At 40.8% G+C, this 22,879-nt stretch overlaps 2 protein-coding genes across 5 annotated transcripts in view; both read right to left on the bottom strand.

Moving 5' to 3' along the window:
• Positions 1–22,879, bottom strand: part of LOC123981564 (pro-neuregulin-3, membrane-bound isoform-like) — a 580,451-nt gene that overhangs the window by 476,829 nt on the left and 80,743 nt on the right. The window lies entirely within an intron of this gene.
• Positions 3,831–22,722, bottom strand: ccni (cyclin I). 2 transcript variants are annotated; one of them, XM_046066471.1, is made up of 10 exons: positions 22,499–22,722; positions 20,435–20,594; positions 15,741–15,875; positions 13,647–13,721; positions 13,173–13,313; positions 10,623–10,751; positions 8,262–8,363; positions 6,698–6,863; positions 6,092–6,315; positions 3,831–5,845 (listed from the first exon to the last, which is right to left on the bottom strand). In XM_046066471.1, the coding sequence occupies exons 2-10, from the start codon at positions 20,546–20,548 to the stop codon at positions 5,621–5,623; spliced, it is 1,311 nt and encodes a 436-aa protein (XP_045922427.1). In that variant the 5' UTR covers positions 20,549–20,594; positions 22,499–22,722; the 3' UTR covers positions 3,831–5,620. The 2 variants fall into 2 exon arrangements, with proteins under 2 accessions (XP_045922427.1, XP_045922428.1); XM_046066472.1 differs by lacking the exon at positions 22,499–22,722 and adding an exon at positions 22,124–22,253.

The following is a 22,879-nucleotide window of genomic DNA, read 5'->3' as shown; positions in this document are numbered from 1 at the left end:
CAAGACACAGTGTCAGAAGCGTCTCGCCTGGGCTAAAGACAAAAAGGACTGGACTGCTGCTGAGTGGTCCAAAGTTATGTTCTCTGATGAAAGTAAATTTAGCATTTCCTTTGGAAATCAAGGTCCCAGAGTCAGGAGGAAGAGAGGAGAGGCACAGAATCCACGTTGCTTGAAGTCCAGCGGAAAGTTTCCACAGTCAGTGATGGTTTGGGGTGCCATGTCATCTGCTGGTGTTGGTCCACTGTGTTTTCTGAGGTCCAAGATCAACGCAGCCGTCTACCAGGAAGTTTTAGAGCACTTCATGCTTCCTGCTGCTGACCAACTTTATGGAGATGCAGATTTCATTTTCCAACAGGACTCGGCACCTGCACGCAGTGCCAAAGCTACCAGTACCTGGTTTAAGGACCATGGTATCCCTGTTCTTAATTGGCCAGCAAACTGGCCTGACCTTTACCCTATAGAAAATCTATGGGGTATTGTGAAGAGGAAGATGCGATACGCCAGACCCAACAATGCAGAAGAGCTGAAGGCCACTATCAGAGCAACCTGGGCTCTCATAACACCTGAGCAGTGCCACAGACTGATGGACTCCATGCCACGCCGCATTGCTGCAGTAATTCAGGCAAAAGGAGCCCCAACTAAGTACTGAGTGCTGTACATGCTCATACTTTTCATGTTCATACTTTTCAGTTGACCAACATTTCTAAAAATCCTTTTTTTGTATTGGTCTTAAGTAATAATCAAATTTTCAGAGATACTGAATTTGGGATTTTCATTAGTTAAATGAAATAAACATTTGAAATATATCAGTCTGTGTGTAATGAATGAATATAATATCCAAGTTTCACTTTTTGAATGGAATTACTGAAATAAATCAACTTTTTGATGATATTCTAATTATATGACCAGCACCTGTATTTGCAGGCAGGACATAGTCATCAACAGGGGCGTAGCACAAAATTCTGGTCCCTGTATTCTTAATGGGCTCCTCCCCACATCCACAGCTATTCATTCTAGCATCTTTGTGGGCCCTCCTCACAAGACTGACCCCCACCAGTCCTGGTGGGGGTCATCAATATCTTGCACCACCACTGTTTGTTCAATTTCCTGGAAAGGGATGCTCTGATGGAGCTCAGGATTGATCAGGAGGATGGCAGCTTTACTACCAACAACTTCGCTGTATGAACCTGGACTGTATGTGGGACCTAAGATTTAAATAAAAACTGGACTTATACTGCTTTGCCAAGTGAGTAAATGTGCACAGCGTCTCAACCCATCTGCTATTAATCAGAATAATCTTCATAAGGCCCGGCCCATCCGGTCCGGGGATAACTGCAGTCTGCCCATCACTAGAACTTACCATCTGTATAATGTGCCCTATTAAATTGCAGGAAAGTACTGCGCCATTGACTAGATCAGGTTTTTGTCAGTCAATGGCACATTCGCATTCTGTGGGCCCATTGCATCTCAATGGGAGATTTCTGGTTAAATAAATGAAAAAAATACACATACATTCGACCTTAAAGTTAATGAACTTGAAGTTAACAGATTGATAGCCAGACCCATGATTTTACTGTCAAATAATGAGAGAAGTTTGCTGCTGAGGAGCCATCAGACCAATTTCATAATCTTGGGCCAATTAAAACCGTTTTAAAATGAATGCATGATTTGTTTCCAGTCATTGAGTCTTGAGCAGTTTTGCAGTGGAATCACGTCAGTCCCATCATCATTTCTAGCCTTTTCATACTGTCAGTAAACCATTTTGAGTCTGTCACATTGCTAAACCAGCATATAAACTGTCACAAAAGCAGACATTAAATAAAGTCTGGCTGGTATGAAGTGTATAATCGGCTACTCCGTAACAATCCAGGCATTGTGGAGCATCTGTAATGCACAATTGATTTTAACATCCCTTGGTTCATGTCCCTTAATTTCTATTAGCAGGTTTTACAGATATTAACTACAGTATCTGTGTGGTTCTAGAAAGAATCGATAAGAAGCTACTTTTCTTTGTATCTTTGTGTTTACCAAAATGTAAATTTAACTAATAGGCTTAACACATATTCTCAGGTAAATGGCTTTAATGAGAATTTTTGGGTGGCGTAGGACTTTGGCACAGTGTCTGCTCTCAGGAAAGCCAAATCACATACTATCTAACCTACATAACAAGCTCATTCTAATCCTGAAAGTCTTTGGAAGGCTGTAAATTCTGACAAAATGGGTAATATGACATATTTACTATGCCTTATCTCTGAACAAGAGGTCTGTTTAGGTTTTAACACGTGAGATATGATAGTGAGAATGTGCCCCCTCCTGGTCATAGCCCTAACATAAATCAAAATGCTCAAAAAGGTTTTTTATTTTCCAAAGACAGATATTCATTACAATGGTCTGTATTATGAGATCACCTGATGTCTGAGATCACACGGTAATGTGTTGTTGAGGTGTTTTCAACATGTTGTCACTGTGTTAACATTAAAAAATCTCTTATTTTTGCTTGGCCTGCCATACAGAGCTGTAGCATGGCTGCAGACTCACTGGATAAAACACCCCACTAACGTCTGTCTTTTGTCTTCAGCGGGAAAGGGTTCAACTGCCATTCATTTCTGGGTCAAATGACTCTGCAGTAGTCATGGGGATTTGCTATTTATCGGCTCAAGTTCCAATTGGCAGTGACTGAAACATGACACGATGGCGGACGCACTAATTCCCGTCAGCTGTGTGACTTTACATCAGTGCTGTGACTGTTTCAGAGCACAGAAACATTACAAGCACACCTGTCACCTGCCCAGCACGGTGCTATTAAACCATAAACACCGATGATACAGAGTGAGAGTGAGCTGACAGAAAACGCGACAGATCTGCAGGAACCCCCAACTGATAGGATTTTTGCTCTTAGATATTTTATCATAGAAAGTGTATGAGACCATGACCAAAATAGTCATTCATTCTATTGTTGTGTTACTCATGGATGGAATTATAGTGAAAATTAAAGCTGCAAGCAGCGTTGGGCGGGCCCTCGCACTTGTAAGCGCGTCCGCGCGTGATGAGGCCGAGTTGAAAGTAACAATATTCATGCACACCAGTGTTTCATAGGCCTCACTAGCACCTGACAAGATCTCTGCGATGTTGACCAACAGCGTGGCACCATTACAAGTTCAATGCAAAGATGTGAATAAACGCAAATTCGCTCCGGGCAGCACAGAATGTTCTGGACAAATAAAATAGAATACTGATAATGTTCCACCCCTCATAGCAACCAGCCACAAATAATGAATCTATATAAGAAACAGGGAAAGTGTTTCTGTAAAGAGATGCGAAGGCTGGTCACAAAACTGCTGGAAAACAACTTCTGACACACAGTATTATAGTTTTGTTACGATATTATAGTTGTTATAGCTAACATATTTAAGAACAGCTGCTTCCACAGAGCAACATTGTTCCATTGGAGTTTTCCTCCTGTCCATCAGATGAATGAAAGTCCAATATTAACTCTCCTTCTCACTCTGGTTTACCCTTTTACTTTTTTCTTGTCTGTACCTGCCTTTCTGTCCCTTCACTTTCTACAGCTTACTATAAAAAGCAGAATTTACTTGGTTAATAGAAATAACATCAACATCATTTCTGTTGCGGTCCTCAGCTCTGACTGCCTTTTGTAACACTTCATTGATCTGTTGACTTGCCTGTTGTGACCTTTCACCCCTGACCACCTCTGCGTAATGTTTATCCATGAACTGAAATTTTGCTCTGTTGGGAAAAACACAGCTATTTAAAAATTAAATGTAGAACATGAATGTGTTTGTGTGATGAATGAAGACAAAGAGCCTGGGCAGTTTTTATTCTTCTTATCTCTTTATTTATTGGTGCCGGTTCAGGGACCTGGAGCAGTCACCAGCAGCTCCCACAGCAGGAACAACAGAGCTTTTTGCAGGAATAAAAATATATTAAACTGAACGTCAAGACATAAAAACAGAATCTGTCACATATTTTTTTTGGAACATCAGAGTGAAGATTGTCACTTGTGTCCTTGTGAAGCTCAGCTCAACTAAAAAAAAGCAGTTTTTTTAGCTTAATATTAAAATGCTTTTAATAACTCAATGTTGTTTTATTACATATGGATATATTAACTATAACTTTAATTCCCTCTGTCTACTTCAACACAGAAACCACATGCAGTCAGACTTTCACCAGGGCCTTTTCTTTGTACAAGGACAACAAAGTTAGGTTTATTGTCAAGCAAGATGCAGTTTTATAGAATTTAACTGGAGCTGTTGTCTTAACACCAAGTTCTCAAGATTCTTTAAGGTTATAGATGAGAGGATGTACGTTATTGGGAAAAAAAATCAGGATCCCTTGGTGTCTCTGCATTCAATGAACCAAGTTAGCTGGATAACATATTGTTGGCCTGGATAACGTGAGCGAGGTTTAAAGAACAGGGCCCTGATTGTACAGCAAGTACTGTAGATCCTACAGTGTTTGACAGCCTGTGGTTACCTCCAACCCACTGAGAGCTGCTGCAGTGACTAATAATTTGTCTATTCTCTCAAGGTGACTTGAGACAACCAGTAAAATGATCATTTGCCAGCCAAGACACGTGCAGGAGGAAACCAGATTTCAGTGGCAGCTTCAAAGAGACCCGTTTTAGTTTGTGGGATAAAACAACCTGAGAAACTTTCATTCAGTCAAGCCGTCACAACAAGCTGAGAGGAAAGGGAAAGAGGGAGGGATTTATGAGAGGGATATTTATATTAGCATCTTATAAACAATCAAATTGCACTTCACAAAAAAAATAACTCATTCTATCTGGGCAAGCAATACAGACAATGTCTATACAGAAACTTGAAATTTAGACTCTGTGAAGATAAATAGAGATGAAAACATGCAGAGCGAAGAAAGAGAGAAGACAGAATAAAGACATAAATACGTATCACGAAAGAAACAAGAACAAATATAAGTTGACAAATGATGACGTTTTCAAAAATCTTTCAGGACAGGACAGAGAGAGAGAGACACACACACACACACACACACACACACACACACACACAGGGGTAGAGAAATCAAAATTTTTTTGAAGGTCACTTTTCTATCTATAATTTTTTTTTTTACTTTTGTAATATTGTATTTGTGTTCAACAAATAGAATTAATAAGATAGTAGCAGCAGGTTTAGTTTTTGAATGTTAAATTTTTTTTGGGCTCTGTTTTCTCGCTGCAGGGGATGATGGGAACTGACCTCAGGACAGCTGAAGTTCAGTTTGACTGAAACCAAAACCACCTTAACCACTGAAATTACTTGTATCACTATTTCATTTTTATTATACGTCAATATTTTCTTCTTTTACTGTACGTTTAATCAAGAGCAGTGAAGTAAAAGACATTTCTGCAGCTCTGATGGGCAACATTTCCTGAGGAGCTGCCTTTAAATGGAAACACTGAATAAAGTCCTTTTCTCCTGACTTTGTTCCCTATTGCTGAGGGAGTGATCCATCACTGTTGCCAAAAGAACTGCCTAAATGTCACTGTTTGATTAAAAAATTAATATAGTTTGAATCCTTAAACTGTGAGGTTTAATTTGAAAGGTGTGAAGGTGGTTTTGGTTTACAGGTTCCTGTTTGGTCTCTAGGAGGCACTGACTGGCTGCAGAGGCGGGCAGGGGGAAGAGCTGCCTTCCTGTAGGGACAACAGGACACTGCAAACACCCAGACCTCCTCCTCCTCCTCCTCCACCTGTTGTTACTGCCCCCATTGCAGGTGTTGCCCCCTCCTGGACGGCGGTGGTGGTGATGTCTTCATTGTAGAGGCGTTTGATGCAATCATAGAAGTCGTCCACCTCCATCTCCTCCACCTGAACAGACAGACAGACTTAGATTGTGACTCAGCTGTAGGGCTGCAAATAACTATTATTTTCATTATCAGTAACTCTCCCGATTACTTTCATGACTCATCAGTTTATCGTTTGGTCTATAAAATGTCAGAAAACTGAGCTTAAAAAATAACTCAAACAATTAGTTAACAATTATTTTTTATCTGCCCTACTCATGCCCCTGCATGAAGTTGTTGTGTTTTTTTAAAGCGAGGGAGATAGTGTTACCTTGCGCTTGGCAGAGGCCTTGTAGCGCAGTGTGACCTTTTGCAGTTGGTTCAGATGGCGGAGGTGTTTGGGTGGGGAGAGTAGAGCTGGGATGCTGCTGGAGGAGGAGAAGACGGAGCTCCAGGGCTGATGGCTCCCCCCTACCCCACCAGCAGGTGTCAGATCTTGCTGGACAGGGGCGAGGGCGTGCTCCTTAGAAGACTCGTTGGTGGAGGTGATGGTCCCTGGAAAGAAAAAAGTCACAGAAGTACTTTTAATACCTTTCTGGATGAACTATCAAAAGTTCAAGTTAAAGTCAGAACTAAAACAATATAAACAAGAACAGATTCCACACAATCTTCTTCCTTGTCGAAGTACCTACAATACCCACGATGCATTTTGGCCAGACGCTGGTACATTATGCTGGTAGCTGCTAATGTAGCCTTGTGCCACTAACCTCAGGCAGAGATGACGAGCGGTCTACTGGGGTCTGATACGCTCACTTCTTTCAAACTCCACAGCCCTCTGAAGCCCCAAAAGGCTTTATACAACTTTCACACACAGTTAATCCAAGACCTGTAACAGACTATGATGTGTAACGCAGTGAGGTTCCCCTTTATCACATACCCAGTGTGCGGCAGGGGAGAGTGGGGTCCTGTGCAGGAGGCTGCAGGGTGTTTTGGTTCTGCAAGGGTTGGTAGATGTAGACAGTGTTTGGAGGCAGGGAAGCTCTCAGTGTGGACAGACTACGAGCCACAAGCTCTCGACTCCGGATCAACTCGGAACTGTCGATCTAAGAGAGAGGGAGGAGGAGGAGGAGGAGAGAAGAACAAAGGAGACACACAGGTGGAAGCAGAGGGAGCTGTAAGAAAGACATATCCCCTACAGGCAACAGTGTTCATTACAGGACATGTTGGAAGATCAAACAACATTCTGATGATTAGCCGATGAGAATTAACAGAAACATTTCAGCTGGATAACATTGGTCAGCATCATGCATCATGAAAACAACATTAATAAACTGGCCAAAAGTAGATTTAACTGTAGTAATTAAATTATATAACAAATATGCAATAAACTAAGTTCATTATTTTTGCTTACATAATTTACTTTTATTTCGCCTTAAATGTTATGTAATTATATAATTTACAATTTTCTTCTGTGGTGCATGATCAGTAATTGTGGCAACCTCAACATTATTTGTTGTATATTGTTTCTCTGGACAGACTGGTTAATGAGTCAAAATGATGAATGGCCATTATTCATTTTAAAGTACAGTTCATTCATTTCTTTACAGAAAAGCATTAAAACAAGGACAGTAAAATATGAGGATAAAAAATAAACATTAAATAAAGATTTAAGATGTCCTACAGAATAAAACAAAAGTATCCAATGATAAGTCTGACAGTTTTATTTGACTAGTTTACGAGCTGTGTGACTGATAATGTCAGTATGTTAGACTGCTGTTGTCTCCTGCTGACACTCACTGCCTTGCTCAAACAGAGTCAGGGACAATGAGCTTATTGACTTACAGCCATTTTAAAAGGCTGTGATGGCAAACGGAGAGGGGGAGGAGTTAAACCAGGAAACAGCAGCTGCAGAGACAATCAACCAGAAAAAAGAGAAGCTCTTTAGGTCTGTTTTTGCTCTCTAATGTTAAAGTAGTCACATCAGTTCCTCTGCGCTTGCTCTCCTACAGCGTTTCCAAATGCCACCTCTCCCCCCTGCTACATCAGACTACATGTTTAGCGATCTCTGACGACAGTTTGTTTTCCTTTGCGTTTCTGTCTGTTTGTCTTCTTCTCTTCCAGAGCCTCTCATAGAAAAACAATTACACCTGAGATGATAAAGTCTGCTGGCTAACAAGGAGTGAAGATGTTGTAATATTTCATCTAAAATGTATTTTTAGTGCAGTTTGAATTTTGTTTTAGTTTGAATTTTGACATCGGTGCTCTTCTGTTTTTTGTCTACAGATGACAGATGTTGATCCATTTTGAGGAACTGAATTAAACTTATCAGGAGTTTCCTCTTTGCTTGTTGATCTGGTTCTTCACAGAAGCTCAACCTGAGCTTTCTGCCGCTTCTCTTCCAACACTTCTATTTGTTTTGGTCACATATTCCACACTGAACATTTAGAGCTTCTGATTGGCCACAAGTTGTACCCAATAATGAAATAGAGTCAGTCTTGTACCTGTGCCTTCCTCAGCAGGTTGATGGTGAGAGCCAGCCAGTCAGGACAACAGGTCTCCAGCTCCAAGGTGATGAGGGCCAAGGCCAGCATGGATCCTCTGAGCTACAGAAACACATGAGGGACAAACAATCATATCTGGCTTACTGCTGATCATATGGTAGCATAATGTGACCAATAAAATTACACAGGAGAGACAGCCATCATTTTTCCTGCACCTAAAAGTCTGCAGTGTCTAGTCCGACTCCTGCCCTGTGGCACTCACCCCTGTTCTGATGAAGTGCTTTGAGAAACTGGTTCTCCAGCACATAAAGAACAACATCCCAGCCAGCCTGGACCCTCACAACAGAAACATCAGATCCACAGAGGATGCCATCTCCACTGCCTTCCACTCAGTGTGGGCCAGAACTATTAATTGAAATCTTATCAAAACTGCAATATGGCCATGTGCAATATTTTTGTAATTTCTGAAGCCCCAACTCAGTGTGTCACACCTTGAAAATAACAACACCTACATCAGAATGTGATGTGTTGATTTCAGAACCTCACTAAATATTGGACAGTTTGGAAGGGTGGACACACCTCCTCCACTCTAGTGCTCAGTCCCCTCCTGTTCCCGCTGTACACCCTGACATGGAGTTGTGAAGTTTGCGGACGACACCAACATCATCGGCTGTTTTTTTTTAAAGGAAACTTGTGAGACCAAAATTCCTGTGCCAAGTTCTTGTCAGCTTTTACAGAGAAGCAATGGAAAGCATCCTGACTGAAAACATCACAAACTGGCATGGGATGTGCACGGCCCAGGACCGGAGGGCTCTGCAGCGGGTGACTAAAACTGGTCATTGTTACCCATCTCCCGAGCATCAGTGATATCTGTGAGGTGAGGTGCCTACGCAGAGCCCAAAGTTTACTAAAGGACAGGACCCACCCAGCCACAGCCTGTTCACCCTACAAACATTTTTTTATACATTAAATGAACCCTTGAACCTGTTCATTGTTCATGCAGGTCAAATGTCCACATGCATGAAAACCTGAGCCTCAGACGGTGATTAGCCTCCATCTTGAGTTGAGAAAACAGAATGTGCTTTACAGCTCTGTTACGTAACTAGAGAGCGGCAGATATATCTATGGTGCAAAATGACAGTGTACACTCCCAGGCCACTACAGTAGGTACACCTGTTCAATTGCTCCTTAACACAAATAGCTAATCAGCCAATCACATGTCAGCAACTCAATGCATTTAGGCATGTAGACGTGGTCAAGACAACTTGCTGAAGTTCAAACTGAGCATCAGAATGAAGAAGAAAGGGGATTTAAGTGACTTTGAATGTGGTGTTGTTGTTGGTGCCAGACATACTGGTCTGAGTATTTCAAAAACTGCTGATCTACTGTGATTTTCACGCACAACCATCTCCAGGGTTTACAGAGAACGGTCGGAAAAAGAGAAAATATCCAGTGAGCGGCAGTTGTGTGGACAAAAAAAATGCCTTGTTGATGTCAGAGGAGAATGAGCAGACTGGTTTCAAGATGACAGAAAGGCAACAGTAACTCAAAAAACCACTCGTTACAACCAAGGTATGCAGAATACCATCTCTGAACGCACAACACGTCAAACCTTGAAGCAGATGGGCTACAGCAGCAGAGGTCCACACCGGGTGCCACTCCTGTCAGCTAAGAACAGGAAACTGAGGCTACAATTCACACAGGCTCACCAACACTGGACAAAAGAAGACTGGAAAAACTTTGCCTGGTCTGATGAGTCTCGATTTCAGCTGCGACATTCAGATGTCAGAATCTGGCATAAACAACATGAAAGCATGGATCTATCCTGCCTTGTATCAACGGTTCAGGCTGGTGGTGGTGGGGTAATGGTGTGGGGGATATTTTCTTGGCACACTTTGGGCCCCTTAGTACCAACTGAGCATCATTTAAATGCGACAGCCTCCCTGAGTCTCGTTGCTGACCATGTCCATCCCTTTATGACCACAGTGTATCATCTTCTGATGGCTACTTCCAGCAGGATAATGCACCATGTGACAAACCTCAGATCATCTCAAGGTGGTTTCTTGAACGGGACAATGAGTTCACTGTACTCCAGGGGCCTCCACAGTCACCAGATCTCAATCCAATAGAGCCCTTTGGGATGTGGTGGAACGGGAGATTCACATCATGGATGTGCAGCTGACAAATCTGCAGCAACTGTGGGATGCTATCATGTCAATATGGACCAAAGTTGAAATATGGACCTTGTTGAAAGTATGCCACGAAGAATTAAGGCAGTTCTGAAGGTAAAAGGTTGTCCAACCCGGTACCAGCAACGTGTACCTAATAAATTGGCAGGTGAGTGTATATGGGTGTGTGTACCTGTATGAGTATGTGGTCAGCCAGACAGTGGTATAGTCGCCGTGTGAGCATGGTGAGGTGCTCAGAGCGGTTCAGTCCCAACATGAAGTCCAAAAACCCAGAACGACATGACAACACCATCGCATGGAACTAAGGGAGAAGCAGAAGAGGAGGCGGGGTTGGAGAAAAACAATCATCATTACGAGCATATTCTATTTCAAATATTTAGTTGTCTGATGAAGAATTTTTTAAAGAGGTAGTATTCATTTTCAGGTTCAAAATCTTATTTAGGGGTTGTACCAGAAGAGGTTTACAGGGTTTAATTTACAAAAACACCTTTATTTTTGTCATACTGCACATTGCTGCAGTTCCTCTTTTCACCCTGTGTGTTGAACACTTGGTTTTAGCTATGGACGGATGATGTTTGTTAGGAGTTGCAAATGCGCAGTTCCTAGTTAAGGACTACTAGCCAATCAGAAGCAGAGTAGGGCAGGTCAGTGAGAACTGTGAGAAGCCGGTAAACACGCTTTATATGTTCCCCTTACCAGCTTAATCTGTAACAAAAGTTTCTTTCATCCATAAAAGTTTTAACTGAACTCTGTCTCTACATCACAGTAACAACTTTGTCCATTGACTGCCTGGAGGGTAGCTAGGGTTTGGAAGGGAGAGGAGAGGTGTGCAGCAGCACAGTGTGTTTTTGAGGGCGTGTCTGCCTAGACGCTTGGCGAGCATTATGACGCGTGTTTTGTTGTGTCGTCACAGGGATGAAAGGGAAAAGGCTACAAACGAGCTTTCTGTGGGATGGACTTTGGGCTTTTTTTCTTTGCAAACCTGTTGCATGCACAAAAAAAGATAAATAACTCAATAAAGGAGAGGGAAAAAGCCTAAAAGCAAAATACCACCTTCAAAGTAAATTAAGTGAATTTTAATTCTTGTTGCATTATTTAGACAATTTAAAAATCAACCAAATATTGATTTAGAGTTTTTCTTCTCTTCACTAACTAATCTATTTTTGAAAGACTTCTTACTTAAGAAAATATTTCAAGACCTGCATAAAACTTTGGCACAGTACTGTGTATACTACTAATACTTAATATAAGCCTTACTGCTGAGAGTCTTACCAACAATAATATTTCAGAGCACATCACAATATTTAGAGGCTGATCTTTATCTCCATTTTTATTTGTTATTTATTTATTATTACAAAATTGCCATCGGACGATGTCTACAATGAAACATTGGGGGGGCATCTCTTTTTGCTTTAGAGAAAAACTGTTATGGCAAAGTTTATCTGAGGTTAAATGCCTGGAGGGAGGATTTTCAAGTAAAGATTACATTTGATAAATGGCAGGATGCTTGTATTAAAACTAAAACCCAATCTGCTACTATTAGACACATGTTGTTAGCAATGTGTACGTAGATTACTCCAGTTAAATTGCATAACATTTGATAGCAATCATCCAGATACATGCATCAAGTGTAATCAGAAAAGGGCGACTTTAGTCCACTGTCTCTGGGACTGTACTAAAACAAGTTTATTTTGGGAGAAATGAACAATTCTATTGTTAAGATTTTAGCTCTCAAGTTACCCCTTGATCAAAATGTTTTTATATTGGGAGTGCACCAGCCACCACATATATACAGAGAAGTAAACAAATTCTTCTCGATATGTGCTTACTGCAAACATCTAATTGCCCTCTCAGTCCTCAAATAGGTTAGTGGCTGAAAGAAAATGTCCTGCTGTCTTTCAATGAAAAAGATAACATATCCTCAAAGGCAAAAAATTACTTTTTTCAAATAGTGTGGGGACAATTTATACATTATTTTGAAAGTGGAAATTTGAACGATGAGCTTGTTTAGGTAGGAGAGACTCGGGATGGATAAATGGAATGTAAGAAGTTTAGTGATGTGGTGCTAAATCAGTAAAAACGGAATCTTGAATGTGATGTACAAATAGAGAAACATGATGTTTGTGGATTATCATCTCTTCTTTGTTTTAGCTTTGTTTGTTACTGCTCTTCTCTATTTTCACATGTTACATATAACTTACTTGTGTAGCCCATTATTTATAGACAATATCGGATGGGTGAATGTGGGGAAGTGGTGCTGGGAAGGAAGGGAAGATACAAGGTAGTGCATTTGTAATTGTTATTCACTATGTTTATATTGATATGCAATAACACTGACCTGTGTAATGTCACCACTAAGCGAAAATCAAGATAACTATTATTAAAAAAAGTAAAGTAAAGATGTAACAGATTTGAGCAAAACATATTTAAGTTAAGTAAACTGCAGGAGGTGAAGCAAAGAAAAATCATCCAGCAGGATCTGTAGTAAGGCAGGCAGTAACGTCTTTTTGCCACCAGGTACCACTAGCTGCACTGATGAGAAATCTACAAACACAAACTGAATACCATCTGGATGGATCAGATTCACAGTGACTAGCAGTGATCAATAATTCATTGAGGACAGTCCTTCAGAATGTGGGAAGTGTTCAATGAGGATTTAACAAATAAGCCAATGGAGCTCAGATTATGCCAGATAAAGCAAGGGTGTGTGTGACAGACGTACGATGTGCAGGAAATCCAGTGCTGTGGCCGTGTGCAGATCCCAGTTGAGTTTGTCCAGAATGATCCTCTCCATCCTCAGGATCTCTGACGGAGAACAGCCACAGCTGCTGGAGGAAGCCAGCTCCTTCAGAGAAGGCACACACTGAGCCACACACACACACACACACACACACACACACACACAATTACAAGAACTGTCACTTTCCATGCTCTTTTTTTTGCACCTAAAGCTACTTCCACACCAATACGTTTTTGTTTTAAAACCAAAGCTTTCAGTTTTAAAACTAAAACGGAGTCAGTAGAATTTTCAAAAGGGGTTTTAGGGGTTCGAAAACACCAAAATAGTGCGGATGCCAGGTGTAAAAGGCAGCAAAAGTTATGTTTTAAGAGAAAAACGTAATCATGTGGCTCTAGCCTCAGTGTCTGTCTGATTATGTGTGTATTTCTACATGTGTGTCGTGGTGTTTGTGTTCACCTCGTCCTCCTCACAGGTCTTAGCAGCCAGAAAAAAGCAGGTGATGGCGATGCAGCGCAGGTACTTTGGACGAGCCTGAAGACAAATAATATCATCAATCAGTAAGTCATTGAAATTTTTACAGTCAGTTGTACACCAGTGTGCTGGAGTCACCCTAACATCAGCTGACAACATATATAATGTAACTATTATATTGTTTTTTGTGTAGAACTTGAATTGTGGCTGGCAGATCAGAGACCACTCTGTTGCTCAGGACACCGTCTTCCCACACAGGTGTTTTCACTTTTCAGGAATGTGCGGCCATGTATAAACTCAGATTCATACTTTTTTCACAGAAGACATTTTAACATGTCATCCCAGGAAAAGCACTGCTGCACTCCATTTATGTTAGCCAATCCCAGGTTCTTGTATTTTGCATTCTCACCGAGGGACGCGGCAAAGTGGGACACTTACTGGAACTCAGCCATTGTAAAAGTTATTAGCTACACCTACACTTTCGTTTTGAACCAACTATTTAGTTGCTTTCCCAAACCTGAGAACATCATCTCAGTTGTGTCATGTGAATTTGCTTAGCTATATTATGCTCGTGACTCGGTTGATGCTTTTGACTCCATGACTCAAAGCAAATGTTAGTCCTACACTCATGGATGATTCTGTCTTCAGGTCCTCATGTTGTTCCTGCTTTACATTTGCGTTACAGCGCCTGATTGATCCTGTTGTATGCAGCAGTCTGAGCTTGTCCAGTTGATTAATAAGTCTAGTCTTGTTTAATGACACGCCATCACGTACACACATCATTGAACATGACATTGATGTTGATGACACACTTCCAATTAAACAGCGTTTTTATCATTGTGCGTCAACAAACAAAAAGTATCGGCATTAGTCCTGTCACAATTATTACGTTATCAACTTATGGCATTGTATTGTATGGTATTTTGCTGACCTCAGTATTGCCCGTTGTGGTTACATGTGTGTTTTTACATAGAAACGTCACAAACATTTTAAGCAACATGATGCCAGAATAAACAGATAGGGACGCGTTTTGCTGTCATTTCTGGTCGCGCTGCTTCTTCCTCTCCTAATCTGCTCTCTGTGTGACTTCACTTTGGGCAGGGCTCCACACACACACACACTTTTCAGACCCTCTTAGTTGCTTTTTAGAAATAAAGTTGCTAACTTTTATTCAAGCACTGGTAAGCAAAAATGCCTACAACGCAACTTGTTTCAGACTATTTCAAACATCAATCATCATTTTTGTGGTAGAGAAAAAACAGAAAGCATGAGTCAGCTGTCTGTTCTCTACTTTAACAGTATCAGTGTTTAATAATCAGGCACTTCAGATCACAAAATAAAATGGATGTAAGAAACTCAAATGCTTAGGAGCACTGCTCCCACACAAACACACACTTAGTCTGAAATACACAGTCCAGCTCCTGATAAACCTGGAACATTTTATTCCTCAGCTACAAACACTAACTTCCTGCCTGTGGTGTGAGACGTCATCCTGGCCTGACAGAACAGAACATTTTGAAGATGACACATCCTGTTCCCTTTAGTTTCTCTTCCTGAGGAGCTTTTACCTAGCACCCCACACCCAAACCCTGCATGATCACAACTCTACATTTCATGGCTTATCTGATCACATTTAAACAAATATAGTTGTTGTTTTCCATTTCCATGGTTCACAATGAAACAGTGTCTCCAATGACCTGGTTGACACGGACGCGTCATAGGAGTAAGAGATATGAAAAAAATCATGGTTATTATTGTAATTCACAAACTCTAGCAAAGAAATGGAATTTGACAGAATGTACTTATACCTTAAATAAAGCGTCTTCAAAAATGTATTAAAAAGGTTTTTGGTAGCGATGAATTAGTAGTGACAGTAATAGCAGTAGTATAAACTATAAAATCTTGGGGATTATTATTATAATTAAAATATTACACATATTTTAATTATATTGTAATTATATATAATTATATATTTATTTTTTTTACTTAAAAGCAGAGATAATTTTTCAATAAAAGCGGCTCCATTTGATAGTCCTGCTAACACTCAGCAACAAAAATCTGTGGGTGGGTTTTATTTACCTTGATGGGAGCGAGGAAGCGGTCCAGGATACTAACAGCTAAAACCAGGGTCTCTGGGTACAGCTGCAGTCTGCTGTGGAGCTCCGTCAGCCAGCGCACGGCCTCGTCCCGCTGGGCCGGGGTGATGTCTGTATCCTGCAACAAGCAACAAGGTTAACAGCCTCATCTCAGCAGGCCTGAGGGATGTTTGTACCGACCACTGGAACTTGTATTCCTGTACCCGTTTCCTCGTGGTGACAATAAAAGATGCCATCACACGTATCTATCCTCCGTCTTACTTATGAAAAATGAGGCAGAAGCCTTTGATGGAGCGTTAAAATGACGGCAAGGTTAAGCAGTGTTGGGCAAATTATTCAGAAATTGTAATATATTACTAGTTACTTATTACTCCTTAAAAAAGTAATATCACTTTACTTATTACTGGGTGATAAAAGTAACTAGTTACGTTACTATATAACTTTTCAGTGTTTCCCACAGAATGACGGGGGGGATTCTAACTTTGGACAGGTTTGTGCAGCGGTGTTCACGAGAGCGAGAGCGAGAGCGAGAGAGAATAGGCCCATCATAGTCATAACAGCAGCAAGGAGTGTGGTTTTTACAAAGCATATAGCCTAGGCCTTATGCTTCTTATCACCAGCGGCTGAAATAAAAAATAAAGCAAGTAAATCCCGACTTTTAAACAGCTGTTTTACTGCACATGTAGCCTGTTTATCAGAGCAGTATTCAGCAGTTACAAAACGCTGCGTTAAAGCCACTCTCTCCTGATGAGTTAACATTAGACAACAATGTTCTTTCCATCTTAGACTGTTACACAATAATGGCAGCAGCTACTTACAGCTGTGGAAAGAACGCCTCTCTCCCTCGTTCTCCGTTCTTCCTTTAGTGTTTGGCTATCAGCGGACATGAACAACAAAGTCTGGTTCCACAGAGCTGTCACACAGTCGTGGATTTACAGCGTTACTTGCCTTAGTAACTAGTAATAATATTACTGTTTTAGAAAAGTAATTAGTTACACTACTTAGTGACTGGGAAAAGTAATATTATTACAGTAACGCGTTACTAGCCAGCACTGGACATAAGGAATCACACAGCTCTTTAAGACAGCAATGCTATTTCAGAGACGCACTTGGCCTGGTTTCCACTACAGGGCCAAACAAGGCCAGGCAGGATGTACTGGAGGCTTTTGTGACTGACATACTTCCACTAAATGAACAAACAGGATCTTTTTAACTCAGCTCAACAACCAGACCAAACCTGATACAAAAATATTCCAGGAATTACATTTGTGAACCATCTGACAACTGGAATAATTCTACAGCTGACTTTTCCTTTTCACAGCAAAATATACTGCATGATATACTGTAAAGAAGGGACCAGGGCAACATGTGTTGTCTGACCTGGGTATAACAGGTGACAGATACAAGTCAGCTTTGTTATGTAAATGTTAACAAATTAATATAGACTGACTTTGTACTGTAGTAAAATAACCCCATATTAGATACTGCACTAACTTCTCAGTCCTAGTCTCTTCAGTTCAAGACATACATGAACAGACTGCAGGGTGTCAGTTGCTGCACAAACCTTTGATAAGGAGAACAAATTCTATAGAGGTTACACCACTCTGTCCGTAGGGCAGGGAATCGTTCAGAAAATTTAGACTGATCTGATCTGTGCAGGTACCAATACCTTGACTTTGATAATGGTTTCTGAATGATATTTTTTCAAACCAAATTTTGTAAAATCCATTTTAACAAGAAAAAAATTACATTACACATTACAGTACACTTCCTCACTTCAAAAGGAGGAAGCTGTTCAGAGACAAGGTATCAGCGGAAGAATTTTTTTTAACCTGGCCAAAGGCACTGATAAGTGTCCGAACTCTCTCAGTGCTGTCATTTATTGCCTTTTAATGGCAACTTTATTATCAACACAAAATAGCTCCAAGGCCTTGACAAAGAAGTGTTTGTTATTATTTATATAAAGTGGGGTTTATTTGAATATCTCAATATCATATGCAATGACTCATTAGGCTTTATTGGCCCACATCAACAGCGGTTTCTGAGACAGTTCAAGCAGGATATGCTTGAATTTGAGGATGTGAAATGTTCTGTTCCCCTAGATTAGCCCAGTGAAGGGGGGAAAAACACAAAAAGTTGTGCTTACATAGAGAACAGTGGTTTCCCTGCTTAGCTAACCTGGCTGCACTCTGGGGTCCATAACCAGACAACAACAGAACAACAACAACAACAACAGGAGGTCGATTGTGTGGTGTTGGCCTGATTTATTTGGCAGAGACATGAACGTGCTGCAGTGACTCAGATTAAGAGTCAGAGATTACCCCCTCTGCTAATTCCATTAAATTTGCATAGCTAAACCTTTAGATCAGCTGTGAATGTGGACAACAAAGTGCAGGTAATCTGCAAAGGTGTCACGAACAGCGGAGGGACAAATTAGGCATATTAAAAAAAGAACATGAGTGGAGAAAGAAAAGAATAGGAATTAAAGCACCATCATGAACATTTAACACATATTTCTTGGAAATACATTACTGTTGTACTGATGACAAACATTCACAGCTTATGCAACCCCTAAATATGACGTTTATTATCTGGATATTCCACTTTATATAAGTTACTGTTTTCCATTGGTTTAACTGCAGCACTGCAGTTTCTCTGTACAGATAGAATACCCAACTGTCAATCCAATTAGCTAAATGAGCACAATATGCTTGATTAGATGACGATACAATCCCAACTTCATGGGACGCTGGGGGAGCCCCACACAGGAAATGTTCCAGGAAAATACTAAAGTACTAATGCAGGATAAAAAATATGAACAACTTCATTATTGTCTACCACTGTAGACGGTAATAATGCAAGATATGAGGAAACTGTTGTACTTCTTTGGAATGCACCAATCAGGTTTTTTTTTTTGTACTTAAATTGTACTGGTTTTTATTTTGTAATTAGAACAAACACACATCTTGGTGTCAGTGAGGAATACATAGTGTTGATACAACTTATTATTTATATAGAGTTGTGTATTTGAGATAGTCCCCCCCCCCAACTCTACTAACTAACGAATGGCCACTGGTAAATATTGAAACCTGGGCCCTGTTTTTACATATTTTAATGTGGAATTGACCAGTAGGTATACAACGTTTTGGAATCCGTGCAGTAGATGGCTTCAGGCAAATAACCATATATGGAAATCCGGCTTGGAATGATATCATACCGAGCCGTTAGTAGAAAAAAAAAACAGTTTAAAACAGAGCATTCAGAACAGGGGGATATCTGAGGTTTTGGCCTCACAGGGATTTCTTTTAAATACTCACACCTTATTATTTGAAGCTTTGGCCATGTTTAACATCTGACAACGTAACATTATAGAAATGCCAGAAAATATGAAAACGCATAAGAAACAGAAAAGACAATTCTCAGTCTGAAATCTTGTGAGAGGTGAGCTGTTGCACGAAGACGATGGTGGAAACGTGAGTCAGAGTTGGAGAGGAGTTTGTTGTGTTGGAGTAACGTTAGGAAATAAAGCCTTGCTAGCAGTTCCTCTACGTACACAACAAACTCCTCTCTCTCATCTCCACCCGGCTTTTCAACTCGCCTCTCACGAGATTTCAAAGCGAGAATTGTCCTTGAGCGAGACTTCTGTTTCTGGTTAAAAACAAGCGGTGTCACCAGGAGTCACTTGCTTATAGTGATCATGGTGATAGTGTTCCATGTAATCTCTTCCTCTACTAGGCTCAGTGAGGTATTTTGCCCTCCCGTTTGTACTCTGCTGGCGTTTTGATACTTTTACAGTGCGTAAATATCACCCCCGCTCTTCCTCTGCAGCAGGTAGGTCAGGTGAATGGAGAGTAACGCTTTCACCCGGACCATACAGGCAGGGCTTGAAGCATGAGAGGGCCACATTTAAATCAGTAAATAGCACAGCTGTCTGCTTCATTATTTTATATTCATGTATAAAAATGTCAATTAGATTGTAATATACAGGGGGGGAAAAAGAAGAAGAAGAAAAAACAGCTGCTTATCGTGTTCACTTTGACCCGGACAGACATGATCACTATAAGCGATTTCCACTGCATTTATACTTAAGATTTTGATACATTTCTTGTATGTTGTAATTAAAGTTGCAAATGGAACATCATCTGTTGACAGTGTGATAAATAATATGCCTTAGATCTGCCAGTCCTATTCTTCAAATTATAGCTTGTATCCTAGCATGTGATGTTCAGTAGGGTTCTGGGTTACAGTAAAGGGCAATTTATTTCTGCATCGAGGCACGTACGTGCCGTCGTGAACATTTATACTTGTGCTTTAGTGTGTGTGTCGCTCTGCAATTACACTGCCAAAATGCTAACTGGCAGTTGGGTTTCTATGTTCCTCTATGTTGAGTTTAGCCACTGTTGGTGTAGGCTACTACAAACAATGGCGACAGAAACTGAGCGTATCATGCTGAGTTGGAGCTGATCAATGTTGAACAGCAGTTACTTTTATTACTTTTAATTACTTATTTTATTAATTACTAAAATGCAGAAACAAGAGAAGGCATTGGAAGAGATGGTATGTACTCTTGAACCGGTTGAGGCAGGAGGAGGACAAGCCGGAAATGCGTAGGAGGAGGTTCTCTACTACACTACAAGTAAACCACGGCGTACCATATACCCAGAGGTAAATCCTCACCTGTGAGGAGGGCTTCTTTGGCACATAGACCCTCCACATCTTGGCTTCCCTAGAGGCAGCCTTTTCTAAAAGAAAAGACAGCCTCTGGCGTCCCCAGGGTTCGAAGAACTTCATTCTTTCCTTCCCTGGTTAAGCCTACCTCCCCACTGGATACAGCTACCTGCACACAGGAACAAAGCACATCAGACCACCACATACTCCAAATCACCTATCTATCAAAAACTGGTGAGCTTGGTTTATACTTCAGACAAACAACCATGACGTGACAGTGCTGGCTGACATCACTTTAGGACACATTTGGTATCATTAGTTCAGACTTAGGTTTAAAGATTCTGTCAACCGTAAAGTCAGTGTTCTCACTTCTTGTTTATCGTTTATTCTATTCTTCCTGGGGTCCTTAACATTGAAACACAATACATATCATAACTAACAAACATATACATGTGGGGGAATGTGCCTATCCTGTTACTTGGCAAGATATTTCTGTGTATGTGTTTTGAAAGTTATTTTGTTATTGATAGTAGATATGACGTCTTCAGGCAGAGAAATCCAGAGTTCTATTGACCTGTTTGTGATGGTGACTTTACGAAAAAAATGGTTCTTGGAGAGGCTGCAACTCTTGTGCTATAACCATGCCCAGAGGGGCCACATGTATCTGGTGAGCCAAGCTGGACAGGTGGTTGGTACTAATGACGCTTCGCAATAGCATTAGGAGATGCAAAGAGATTTTCCATTCAACCATCAGCCCTGCCAGATGTACATGCATGTAGTTAACGTATGTAGAGCCAAGTGCTTTATTTAGAACAACCTGCATCTTTAGGCCAGATTCTGTTGCTGATGGCCAGATTAAAGGGCAGTATTCTAGGTGCGACAGAACCAAAGACTGAATAACTGATTTTAACTGAGTAACTTATTAAACACGTCCTAGTCATCCTCACCCATTTTTATGACAATATTGGAGGTGGCAAATACACCCCAGCGTTAGCTAAGTGGTGATCAATGGCAGTGTGGTCCCCAACATTTCTGACTTGTGACCCCTAAAAATGAATACATCGCTATTTGCAGCCCCTCATCATGCTTACAAGTTGTGCCCAGTAAGACATAGAGTAACTTTTCCCTCTCACACTGTTATTTTATACTTATAGGGAGCGTCAACAGTCAGAGATTTTATTTTCCCAGTGGTTATTATCCCTTTGATTTATCTGGGACTATCGCGTCATTCGATACTGAAGTTACAGTATAAATTACATATACTACAGGAAATGAATCTAAATCCTCCATCCCTACAGTAAATTATGAAAAATAATAAATATGCTTTTCTTCTTTCCTGCCCTGTTGTTCATAGTTATGCAAAGCGTACTGACAACACTGTCAGAAAAAGGCTTGTGGTCATGTCTGTTTATCAAGTTCACTGAAGAATCAGTTCATTTAACAGTTCACAATTTGTTCAAGCAACCCCAAAACACACCGTAGTAACGTTAAAGTAACCCATTTATCTTGCTGTAACGTTATCCTTATTTAGCATAACGTTATAAAATAGCCTATCTTTAGTTTAATAAGTTCACTAACCTATAGATAGCTTTGTATCTAGCTAACTGTACCGTTAGCCAAGTCAGTGACAGTCTTAAGTGACCAAGTGAAATCTAACTAACTAACGTTACTTCTAATTTTGTCGGGAATGAACTTTACCTTGAACCTCCAAGGGAGGCCCCATTCTCTGGGAATCACCGGGCTTTCGGAAGCAGGTGCATTACCAAACATTTCTTTCAGTTATTTCCCGGAATAGACTATTCCCTGGAACGGAGCTAATTTGACAGCTTAACGTTACCTAGCGTCTCTAAGACGTCGCTAACAACTCGCTAACGTCTGTTGACATAAAGTAGCGCACAAATTCATACTTGTCTATCACATAACGTTACAAGTTGAAAACGTTGGTCACTATCCTCGGATGGTGTCATGTAAAAGGAGTTCAGTGTGTTTACGCGAACACTGCGCTAACTACAGTGCAGGGACATTTAAATGGCTGACTCAGACCCAGTAAGTAGACGGAGTCCCAAGCCTTACCTCCCCTGCGAAGCGGAGAAAACCACAGCTGGATTTCATCCGGTCCTCTTAACTCCAGGATAAATTAAGGGGTGAAATCGGTGACCCGTTCTTCGGTTCAGTCGTCCATGGTGCTGTGTTGGGGAAAGGGGGTTATGTAAAAAATATATAAAAATAAAAGAAGGGGATAGACAGATACGTCTACTTCCGAGAGGGGACTGGGGAGGAAGGGAGAATGCACTCAGGTCCCGCCCACCTCCAGGAAGGACGGGGGACAGACAGACCAGAGCTTGTGGAATATTCCCATTATCTGTTTGTTTAGGTACTTTCAATTGGACTCAATTGTATATTTGTAGTCAGCCTGTTGTACTCAGGACATCTTCGATGATAAATTGTTTTCTA

Source organism: Micropterus dolomieu, linkage group LG13 (assembly GCF_021292245.1).
Source record: "Micropterus dolomieu isolate WLL.071019.BEF.003 ecotype Adirondacks linkage group LG13, ASM2129224v1, whole genome shotgun sequence".
In the NCBI taxonomy this organism is placed as follows: Eukaryota; Metazoa; Chordata; class Actinopteri; order Centrarchiformes; family Centrarchidae; genus Micropterus; species Micropterus dolomieu.
This window is presented reverse-complemented; position numbering and strand designations above follow the sequence as displayed.

Excerpts from the sequence above, each read along its gene's own strand:
- ccni (XM_046066471.1), bottom strand. The coding sequence starts at position 20,548 with ATGAAGTTCTTCGAACCCTGGGGACGCCAGAGGCTGTCTTTTCTTTTA. Across the intron at positions 8,364-10,622 it reads CTGACCACATACTCATACAG|CTCAGAGGATCCATGCTGGC; the intron begins GTACACACACCC and ends GTGTTTCTGTAG. Across the intron at positions 6,316-6,697 it reads TCTCCCCTGCCGCACACTGG|GGACCATCACCTCCACCAAC; the intron begins GTATGTGATAAA and ends TTTTCTTTCCAG.